The 12,417-nt window shown below is 35.5% G+C and overlaps 1 protein-coding gene across 1 annotated transcript; it reads left to right on the forward strand.

The window, feature by feature from the left end:
• Positions 1 to 3,729: 3,729 nt before the first annotated feature.
• Positions 3,730 to 8,217, forward strand: LOC117689834 (heat shock 70 kDa protein 12A). The gene is made up of 4 exons (XM_034472044.2): positions 3,730 to 4,279; positions 4,437 to 4,691; positions 6,397 to 6,547; positions 6,794 to 8,217. Exons 1-4 carry the CDS (start codon positions 3,920 to 3,922, stop codon positions 7,840 to 7,842), a joined length of 1,815 nt encoding a protein of 604 aa, XP_034327935.2. The 5' UTR covers positions 3,730 to 3,919; the 3' UTR covers positions 7,843 to 8,217.
• Positions 8,218 to 12,417: the final 4,200 nt, after the last annotated feature.

Consider the following 12,417-nt stretch of genomic DNA (forward strand, 5'->3'; position numbering starts at 1 on the left):
TACCATTTTAAAAGAAGAGACAAAGAAACATGCTTTACTAAACAATAGTATAACAAGACAGAAAAGGTCATTAAGGAATGGGGATGAAAATAAAAGCCAGTCAGTTTCCCATAAACTGTAGTGAAACGGATTGGATAGAATAAGAACAAGGTGATGAAGTAAATGGGTTTATTATATCATGGCGCCTTCCCTTTTTATTGGTGCTAAATGATATCAAAGGCATGTACAATGGATAAAATTCTGTGCCTAAAACCTGATTCTTATTGTATTGCAATTGAAAAATATTGCTTTGAAATTAATCATATTTCGTAATATGGGAAAAAATGTTATGATATTACTTTGCATCTAAAGGAAAAATGCTTTATATGAAGTGATCTTCAATACACCATGCATTCCAGGATACAGAAATGACTAAATATGATCATTTTCATCCCTCAATTCGGCTCAATACCTCCATAAACTTGATGCAACCTGCAACCGATAACCCATTTAATGATAAGTTGATTGTAATTCTTTTCATCTTCAGCGCAGATTTTTCTCTCTCTCTCCATGCAACCTGCAACTGATAAATCCATTTATGATAAGTTGATTGTAATTCTTTTCGTCTTCAGCGCAGATTTTTCTCTCTCTCCATGCATGTCCCAATAAAGAAGTTTTAACACTAACTAGTGTTTTTTCGCTTGCACCGTTCTGACTCGAATCCCTACCCTGCTCATGCCGTCCTCAAATCACCGTTCTACCTCTAGCTCGCACTTTCATCAGATATCCATAAAGGCCCGTCATCCTTGTTCGCAAATTTCAACAACGACCTCTAGTACAAACCATTCTCAACTTACTAGAGTTTATCACATCTATTTCCCCCATCTTCAAATTACTACATGAATCTCTAGCTCTAACCATCGTCAAAAAACCACAGCTATCTCACAATTCCCTCAAAAACATATTTAAATCTAGTTTCTCCCACCTTCAAAAATCACATCAAACTTTCAATTCCCTCAATGCTCAAACATCAACAGCGATGTATAGACGATCTTCATCAACCTCAGATAACCCCATCAACATCTAGTGCCCGCTATCCACAAAATATATTGTAGTCACCTCTAGTTTCCACAGTATTTGCGTTAAATTTTTTCACTTCCTCAAATGACCACATCTGGCCCCGGGGGGCCATAAAACTTAGATGAGCTCACTTTTGATCTCGATGTCACTTTTCCATTATATGTTCCTTTTGTAAAAGTGAGACTTAGATCAAAAGTAAGCTTGTCCAAGTTTTATGGCCCCGGGGCCAGCTCATAGCTTCCACAATCCTCACATTGTCATCGGCTACGTTAGTTCCTACCATTCTCAAAACATCATATCAACTCTTTCAACAACCTTTCAATATCGACATCGACCTCCATTTTCCATCTTCTTCAAATAACCACATCAACAGTTGATATTCGCTATCTTCATATCACAACAGCTACTTCTTCTAGTTTCCATCTTTCTTAAATAACTACATAAACCTTTAATTATCGCCATCTTTAAATTACCGTATGGTCCTACAATTCTTGCGATCTTCAAATCACACATGCAGGACCCTTGGTCTCAATCATCTTCAAAACAACACAACGAACTATTGGCTGAATTGTTCTTTGATTCCCAGTGCAACCACTATCTTACACAGTCCTCAAATCACTATTACCAGCAGGTCTTTTTCCTCACACACCACGACCTCACCAAAGCACCTTAAAAATTAAAATGTCCTATTAAAAATAGCAACTACTGCTCAAATAGCAAATCACTGCAACTACTGCTCAAATAGCAAATCACTGCAAGCCTCCAGATTGCAATTTCATGAAATCAAAAAGGAGTAGCTGACATTTTTTGTCAAATCATCATAGCAGACACTTGTATTTACATTAAATAATTACAAGTCTTCTTGTACATCTGAGGATAAGAATGTAAACATTTCTTGAACTGGCTTGTTTCTGCATGAAACTGGCCTAAAATGTTGCCAAAAGATATAAAAGCAATAAATATGAAGTCCTACATGTCATTTTGTTTGAAAAGTATGCATACAAGAACTTAAATGAGCAAAATTCAAATTTTTTTCTCAACAAATGGTTGTAGAGAAGACACCAATGAACCCCCTTCATATTTTTTCAGATTTTTAAATCTTCAAAATAAGTCTGTAGTTGCGCAGTTCGACAGCTGTTTTGAGTGATTAAAATGCATTGTCCTGTTCTTGATTTTATTGACTTTAAGATGTAAATTACACCATATCAGAGTGGTTAAGTTGTCGGACTTGTGATCTGTAGATCCCAAGTTCGAATCCCGCAAGGGCTTTTGTTGTTACTTACTGAAATAATTATTTTAGACATTCATTTTTTTTATCTACAAACTGCAAATTTTTTTGCTTACTTGACACATGTACAGTTTATTTATCATAATATCTTTCATTATCAGATAATGTCCTGTAAATTTGAGGGACTTTTTCCGGGTGTATTATTTTTTTTGCAATGTTTAGAAAAAAAACAAAAACACGTGGAAATTATGGAAATGATTGCCTTAGCGTGTGGACACTAGAGACGTAAGGCTTGCAAAAACGTAAGTTTTAGACTTGTAAGGCAATTAGCCTTATCTTGTGTACAGGCTCTTCAAAGGAGAGCTCGGTCATTTTCCTTAGCAAAGGCAAGCTTATCTTTTAGCTATATTACATTTTGAACTAACCATGTTGGTTCATCAAAGTAAGTATTCAGTATCTTCATATTACGCACACAAAATTGAATGCCATATACCCGTACACATATTTTTTGAATAGCGTTATAGTGTGTACCGTATGTACATGACATTAAAATTCGATATGTACTTCAACAGGTCGGGTACATTACCTTATTTGGATACCATTATTTAACATGTGACAATATTTACGTCGAACAGTTTCTCCAATCCAGAGAATCAGTTGCAAAGCATGATGGTCTACAACGTGTTCACGATTCAACAAACGCACGTTTAATTGCTTGTCGAAATATTTGTACTTCTTGATTTTTACATTAGAGGGTAAAAGTAGAAAGATTACGTACCATTCACTTTGTTCCATGCTCGCATTGAAAAATACTGTTGTTTTAGTTGATCAATTGTTGCTTCAAAAAAGGATCAGTATCAAAGGACTGGCAAACATACCCATACAGGTACAGACAGATTTTTTATTTTTAAAAAATGATAATTGTTTATTGGTGACTTTATCATTGTGCACTACATAGAAACAAATACTGGTTACTGTACATTTTTAAATTACGTAAATAGCCACGGTAGTAGAAATACACAAATATACAAATGCAGAAGCGCATGCTAGGAAGCATATAATATTTTGTTCGTTAAACATTCTAATGAATGTCCCTGAAGAAAATATCAATGCGCATTCTACTAATGTTGTCCCAAATCTGGGGTATCACGTGAAAAAACGGTACTCACTGCTTCTAATTCAATAGGACGTACCTCTCTTTTGAACATTGACAATGGGGTATTTAAATAGGTTGATATAAGTCCTCATATGCAATATTTTTTAAATGTGAGCATAGAAATTGAAGTTCAGACATAAATGTCCATATTAATTTCATAAATTCTGAAAAATCATTCAAGATGAGTTTCCAAAAGACAATTCAAAATGGGATATATTTTCAATACGCATTGTATACACTGAAACTTGTAGTAGCCCACAATGCCTTGCAACTCATTCACCTGATTGGTTTGTCGATAAAAGTAAAAAGATAGCTAATATAGTTTACAAATTTATGCCGACGTCACAAAATCTAGTGGTCTCCACTTGTTTAAATCACATTTGACATATACCGTTAAACTCTTTTGCATTAATCAAAACGAAAGTACATGCAGGTAGGGAATAATCCAGCATGAATTAGCTATAGGGTACATCACGATGGCCACTCCAGACAAAACCTTCATAGTGGCAGCGATCGACTTCGGCACGACCTTCAGCGGGTATGCCTACTCCTTGATCAGTGACCACAAAAAGGACCCTCTGAAGATTTACTCCCCAACCTGGAAAAATGACGGGAATGGAACACAGAAAACACCAACATCCATCTTATTTGACGATAAAGGAGAATTTCACAGTTTTGGCTACGAAGCAGAGAAGAAATACTCGGATTTGGCCGCTGCAGATGAACTGGATGAAGATGAGGACAACGAGTCAGACGAGGATTACCGGAACTGGTTTTATTTCAGGCGGTTTAAGATGGCCTTATTTAGAGCTGCATCGCAAGGAGGAAGACCGAAGGTAAACATATGGTGCTCAGTAAATTGTATTTAGAAATTCCACGATCTTCATCTCACAGTTTGAGAAAAAGTTCGGTAGTTTATGTTTACGATATTTCTTTTGTCGTTTTATGTGCAGAAATGCATTAAGAGGATTAATGAAATGAATATTTATTCAGGGAAAAAAGATCAAAGAAGATATGCAGATTACAGCTGCAAATGGAAAGAAAATGTCTGCTTTAAAGGTGTTTTCAGAGGCCATACGGTACCTCAAAGAACAATTGGACAAAGAATTGGAAAAGTGTTTCGTTGAAGACCACGAAGGAAAGTCGACGCAACAGGAGTCCTGGGCAGACCATGTTCGATGGGTGCTGACAGTTCCCGCCATTTGGTCAAATGAGGCTAAACAGTTTATGAGAATGGCAGCTGTACAGGTCAGTGCAAAATTCGGTAAAGAAGGTGGGTGGGTAAGGTGTGTAAAATGCCTATACACGGACGGATAAGATAGACTGAAAAATTAAAATATCAATAAATATGACATTTTTTAAAAGAATTATTCAAAGTAATATATATTTAACATCAACGATTTTTAACCTTTAAATATGGTCAATACTTGAAATATGTTTAACCAAATAGGCGAGTATACGTATCAAAACCCCCAAATAGTGTCAATTTTTAGAACTTTTATAAAGTGGGTCTGTGCTCCATATTTTTCTCATAGTCTAGATAAGGTCGAACGGAAAACGAACCGATTTTAATCAACAATCAAAGTACTGAAGAACTGACGGGAATTGATTTTGTCGATATTTATTTATTTTAAAATCAATGATATGTTATTTTGCATGACAAGTACATATAGTTTCTAATTTGAATTACGCACATTTTTATAATATGAATTTTGGGACTTTTTCGACAAGAATGTCGAGAAACCCCCGTATGAATCATGTTAAATCATATTCAAAGATAAAATTAATTCAATCAATCTATGTATCAGTAATAGAAATATTTCTCGAAAATTGTATGGATCCAAGCAATATTGAACTCTAGTCTCGTTCAACCAAACGCTCGTCTGACACCGTAAATCTCCGACAAGGATTTACGGAGACAGCCGAGCGTCGAGTTGAACGAGGCTATATATAACTCTGGCGTAGGAATACATACGACTACAAAAAATATTTAAATTGTTCGTACCATTTAAAATCTGACTATTTTCAATATATTTATAAATAAGTTTCCTTGATAAACATTGCTTTAGCATACATTACATCGAATTTATCAATTATTTTCAAGAACTAAGTCTTGTCAGCAGCAATGATTTGTGCTGAGGTCCAAACACTGTTTCACTTTCGGTTTGTCTGAGTAACTGCATAGGAGAATTGATTAAAATCAACTCCCAAAAATGTGGAAATATGACCCACAATACATTAAAAAAATCATTTTGTATCCCAACAATTGAACGTTTAGAGAGATTAATACGAGTCCGCAAATTCGTGGCCAAAGTCGTACATAGTATTGAAACAGCGTACATTTCTGTACCAAAAATAATTCAGTGGTTAGAATACCAGGCTGACTTTTGATCTCAGTCTCACTTTTCCACTATATGTTTCTTTTGTAAAAGTGAGACTTAGATCAAAAGTAAGCTCGTCTAAATTTTATGGCCCCAGGACAAGATATAAGCTAATAAAAGATAAAAAAAAAAGAGAAAAGAATACAAGATACACGTACATGGTAACGTTATATAAAAAGCTTTTTATGGTGTGGGTTCGATACCAGCAAATTTTTTTCATCTTGTTTGCTATATATATTAAAATTAGTTGAATATATCCAGAAATTGTGCTTTTGCAAACTTGTATGATAATATATTTGAATAGGTTTAATTGGAAAAAATGAATTCAAAATTGTACTTTACAACTAAACCGAATGGGTATTTGCGCTATCTCTCCCCCCCCCCCCCCCCCCCCCCCACCCACTATCTTCTAAAAGATTATGCTTATTCAATTTTGTACGAAGGAATTGATAAAACAAGACACTATAGACAATATAATTAATTTAAGGATTTTAGCCTAAAAAAACAATTAATTTAATTAAACATAATTATTCCCGTCAAAAGATACCATTCATACTTATGTCCCATTAAAGGCGGGCATTGCAAATAACCAGCTAAAATTGGCATTGGAACCGGAAGCAGCGGCCATTCTTTGTAAGCAGGTGGCGCTGAGCAAGGACAAGGAGGAGTCAGAGGTCAAGGCATTTCAGCCCGGCAGGAAGTTCATGGTGGTGGACTGTGGGGGTTGGTGTTTTATTGTTTCTCATATTTCTGTTTTCTCTCCAAATTAACAACCTCTATTTAAAATCACATACGTGATTTGCGTAAATAATTGTAATGCAATTGTAATGGCTCTGAACAGCCGTATGATAGATTCAAGGGGTGAAGTAAAGATACCTTCTTCAGAAAAAGAGATCTCCTGTCTTGTACATGTCTAACATTGCGTATGATTTAAAAATAATTATCAATCATACTTTTTTTATTGGGAAGGTGGTACAGTTGATGTAACGGCACATGAGGTTGTTGGAGGCGGGGGTCTAAAGGAACTGCACCATGCCACTGGTGATGCTCTAGGAGGAACCAATGTCGACCGGAAATTCTTCAGCGCCATGACAGAGTGGCTTGGAGAGGATGTGATGAAGCGATTTGAAAAAGAGAGCACCTCTGATTGGTTGGAATTTGAGAGAAATTTTGAATCTAAAAAGCGAAGCATAGGTCGATCTGACGAGGAATATATTACTTTCTCAAATTTGGGAGAGCTTTGTCGAATTTATAAAGAGCTGAAAGGCAGTTCAGTGAAGTCCAGAATGACCGAGTGTAAGTTGGAAGGAAAAGTGAGCATTGTGAAGGAAAACAAGTTTCGATTTAAGACCGGTTTCCTAAAAGACTTAGTTTATAGAGAAACAATTTGTGATCTGGTAAGTCATCTAGAGAAGTTATTTCTGAACGTGGCTGTCTCTGAAATTAGAATAATTCTCTTGGTGGGAGGGTTTTCAGAATGTCCAATACTTTACGACAAAATCAAAGACACATTCCCCAAGAAAGTCATAATCAACCCAGCCGAGGCGAACCTCGCTGTCCTAAAGGGTGCCGTGATCTTTGGACATGAGCCGGCAACAATTACCGAAAGAAAGAGTCCAAAATACTACGGCATTGCAATCAATGTTCCATTCCAAACAGGGGTACACCGAGAATCGTATAAATTGAATGACGATGGCATGGTTGTTTGTACAGACGTGTTTAAATGCCTGATCGAGAAGAACGCTCCCCTGACGCGAATCCAGAAAACCTTCACTATATCAGCGTACAAAACTTCTGGCAACATTGAAGTCTATGAGTCTGATGAACGACAAACTTACTGCACGGATTGTCGTATGCTCGGAAACGTTGTCTTGGATATAGAGGACTACACATTTCAGGATAAAAGACGTGAGGTCGATGTTTCCTTGGAATTTGGATCGACGGAATTGCATGTTATTGCCCGAGACAAATCTACGAAGCATACAGTGACCGGCAAATTTAACTTTTCCAACAGATAGATAGCGTTCCCTTGTTAGGAAAAATTGAATCCCGAATTCTTATATATCGATCGCTTGACGGTAATTGGTCATGTCCAATTCTTTTTAATATTGCTTTTTTATTTAAAAAATCTCCAGCAACACCTCAAACATTACTGATCAATTTATTGATATATTATTCATTCATTCGTTGACCAAAACCAGGAGGATTAAATAGCGATAGCGACATGTACATAAGTTTTTGTTTTAGACCTTATGATGATTCTCTGTTGATAAAATCCTCAAGGCTCGAAGTGTGTTAAATATACAATTCAGTGATAACGTTAATCAACGTTGAATTGAAAAAGTTGATCATGTAAATCTGGTGCAAGTTTGTCAATAAAAAAATAAAGCCTTATATCTATGTCATTGGCGGATCCAGAGGGGGGTTCCGGGGGTCGGAACCCACCCCCCCTTTCTCTGGGACACATAATTTTTTTTGGAAAACTTGTAATGCCTATTTAAAGGCAATTGTCTCCATTTATAGTATAAATACTGTAATTATTTCAAATAAATGCTTTTAAAATTGCTAATCTAAAGATTTTTTTACAACGCACCGTAATTTACATGTACTTGTATTTCTTATATGAAAAACCCTAACGATTTTTTTTTCTCGAAAAAGGTACTCCCCGTCAGCATTCGGTGCTCACATCTGTGAGTAAACATGTGGAAAATTTTAAAAAAAATTAACTAAGCAGTGTCACTAAAAACACAGATATAAAATAACATCTACAACGTATTGTCTACTCTATTTCTTTCAAAAATCGATTATAGTTCATTTTATGCTATTAGTTATGCTATTTTTCTGGAATGCTAGCTATACCGTACCTTCATACCCACATGAAACACAAAAGAAAGCCCTTTTTTGTTTTGTTTCCAAGAATCGGAAATTATGTTACAAAATACCGTGTAAGGGGTTTATATATAAATCATTATGAAAATGCACAACTTTTCAAAACTTTCCTGAATAAGATCGCATCTGTACTAGTGCCGGGTGATGTGGCGCACCCACTATACAGAGGTCACATCAAGTTCCCTGGGACGACTATTGCTTGTACAATTGTATTTCACATGTTCCATCTATTCAGCAGATAAGCTATCCCTATTTTTAGCTCACCTGAGCTGAAAGCTCAAGTGAGCTATTCTGATCACATTTTGTCTGTCGTCCGTCTGTCTGTCTGTCTGTCCGTAAACTTTTCACATTTTCAACATCTTCTCAAGAACTACTGGGCCAATTTCAACCAAACTTGGCACAAATCATCCTTAGGCAAAGGGGATTCAAAGTTGTGAAAATTAAGGGCCACACTCGTTTTCAAGGGGAGATAATTAGAAATTAATTAAAAATTTCGAGAAATTTTCAAAAATCTTCTTCTCAAGAACCAGAAAGCCAGGAAAGCTGAAACTTGTGTGGAAGCATCCTCATGTAGTGTAGATTCAAAGTTGTGAAATTCATGACCCCCGGGGGTAGGGTGGGGCCACAATGGGGGGTCAAAGTTTTACATAGGAATATATAGAGTAAATCTTTAAAAATCTTCTTCTCAGAAACTAATCAGCCAGGAAAGCTGACACTTGTGTGGAAGCATCCTCAGGTAGTGTAGATTCAAAGTTGTGAAAATCATGACCCCCTGGGGTTGGGTGGGGCCACAATGGGGTGGTCGAAGTTTTACATAGGAATATATAGAGTAAATCTTTGAAAATCTTCTTCTCAGAAACTAATCAGCCAGGAAAGCTGAAACTCGTGTGGAAGCATCCTCAGGCAGTGTAGATTCAAAGTTGTGAAAATCATGATCCATGGGGGTAGGGTGCCGCACAATGGGGGGTCGAAGTTTTACATAGGAATTTATAGAGTAAATATTTAAACATCTTCTCAGAAACTAATCTTCCAGGAAAGCTGAAACTTGTGTGGAAGTATCCTCAGGTAGTGTAGATTCACAGTTGTGAAAACATGATCCTTGGGGGTAGGGTGACGCCACATTTGGGGGGGGGGGGTTGTTGTTAAAGTTTTACATAGGAATATATAGAGTAAATCTTTTAAAATCTTCTTCTCAGAAACTAATCAGCCAGATGATTCTTTATAATTGTTAAGACTTTGGCTCCAGGACAATTCTTCGGCCTCACAAGAAGGTTTAGAGTTTGATGTAGCTTAATATCCCATATATAAACAATTGTAAAGGATCTTTTTGAGGACTGCAATACTCAACATGTGATATGACTATAAAATCATCCTGTTAGAAAAGGGACTAATGATTATAAACATAAGAATATCCAGCGGGAAAAATGGATTTATTTTTACAGGATCTACATGTATTATTGTACATTGTCCAGATTGTTTGTATTATGACTTCATTAAGCTGATTTTATCATACCTATTGTTCCTCAGGTGAGCGATGTGGCCCATGGGCCTCTTGTTTTCATATCCTATCATTAAGACCTTTATTTGAGAAGGCAACCGATAGAAATCAAACTCAATAAATAGTTCAGAATTTAAACATCAAAGACATCATTTTTATTTTTTTTTTACCAAAAATTCATTTTTATAATAGCTTGTCGTAATAAGTTTGGATTATTTTTGGTTTCTTAGTGTTTCTTTCTATTATGCATAGCATAGACGCACGTTCTCATTGCTAGAGACTTGGTTTTTTTTAAAGGCTGGAAATAATGCAAATCTTCCTTACCTAAACCAAAACGCTCAATAACGCAGTGCACTCTGATATTGAAATAAATGTGAAATAGATATTGATGAGATAAATGTTCATTAAATTTACGCACGGAAAACGTTCAAAAGGCCTTGTTTATTGAAAAATAATGTATTTTGCACGTATTGATTTTCATCAATTGGAACCCCCCTTTTCAAAATTGCTGGATCCGCCTCTGTATGTTGTTTGTGTTGGTGTATCATTAATAAATTGCATTGTCTACGTAAGGTATAAAAGTGGCAGACGATGGCGGCGTGGTCCAATGTCTACTACTACACACGTCCATGTATCAACATCCTGAGTAACCAGAATGCCCATTAAAAGATAATGGGTGAATTGTGATACTCACATGTGATGCCTGATGCTCTAACCGCGCTAAGCCATTTTAGTCACAACAAAGTGTGTTTTTTATATGCACTATGCGACTTTGGTTACGAATTTACGGGCCTGTATTATTTTTCTAAAACATTCAATTGTTTGGATACAAAGTGATACTTTTATTAATTATATACAGTGGGTCATCTCTCCAAGTTTTTGTTGATTACTATTGGTTTATTTTCCATTTGACTTTATTTAGACTATAGTAAAAATATAAAGCACAGACCCACTTTACTACTATAAAAGAAAAGACATTAAAAATGACACCATTGGGATTTTTGATATGCATACGCCAGTTTAAACCAACATATTTCTAATACTGATTATATTAAAGGGTAACAAATGGATGTTATGTTAACTATGCATCTACATTGTTTTGAATAATTTATTTAAAAATTAGCGATTTTTTTATTTGTTAATTTAATTTTACATGCAGTATCTTATCCGTCCTTATAATTTTACACGCCTTATCCACCCATCTTCTTTTTCTTGGTTCCTTCTCGACATATCAGTGGCGAATATGTGTACATATATTATGTGAGTCATATTATAGGGTCGCAAAGGCATTAAAGGTAGGGGTAAAGGTAGGGGTTTATAGTCTTTCTCGCAAAGTAAATTGCCTCGCACGACTTCTACATACATGTACTACCCCCTGGCGTGACCAGTACAATCCATAGCATTTATAACTCCCTGGGGAGCATACAAGCAGAGCTGCCAAATTACAGGGCTAATACTTTACATTTACATAACCAACTCGTCTCATGTGCCAGGTACCCATTTTCATCATATTGTAAAATGGAAATTTTTGACTTCACAATCTTATGAAAAAAATATTCTATGCTTTAAAAATAAAGATGACAATTTTGTTTTCACTATAACATGACAACATGTATTTAATTAATTGAATTTTAAGTATATTTATTCTGTAACTAAGGCCAAAATTCTATTTCATTTCGGATATCTGAGTAAGTTACATGTAAAATTATAACGAGCAAATTCCGATTCAATTTGATACTTTTTTTTTTTTACATAATAATTATATTTTCATAACATTTGGTTAATTTTTAAAACGTTCTTCCAGGCCAAGTGCTTATCAGTACTTTCAGTACTTTGATTTTAATTGATTTTGAAATTTGCTGATCTGTAACTGTAGATAAATGAAAAAATTCATGATTATATATATATGCGATTAATAGTACATTGTAGTGACACACCTGTCCGCTAATGATCACATTTAGTGCGAATATATCACTCGTAATTTTAAAATGTTGGTTAAATGTGATGAATCAAACTTTGTAAGCTCAATCAAATTAAGTCTTATCTCCAAGCGCTTTACCTCTATCATAGACATAAATGCTATTCATGTCTCTGCCTATATTCGGAAGATTTATTTTTTATTCTCCATTATTCCGGATATTTATGAGTAACCTCGGCTGGGTTTTTTTTTTAAGTTAGCAAAACATTTCTGATGTAAAACGGTCGT

Source organism: Magallana gigas, chromosome 8, assembly GCF_963853765.1.
Source record: "Magallana gigas chromosome 8, xbMagGiga1.1, whole genome shotgun sequence".
Lineage (NCBI taxonomy): Eukaryota > Metazoa > Mollusca > Bivalvia > Ostreida > Ostreidae > Magallana > Magallana gigas.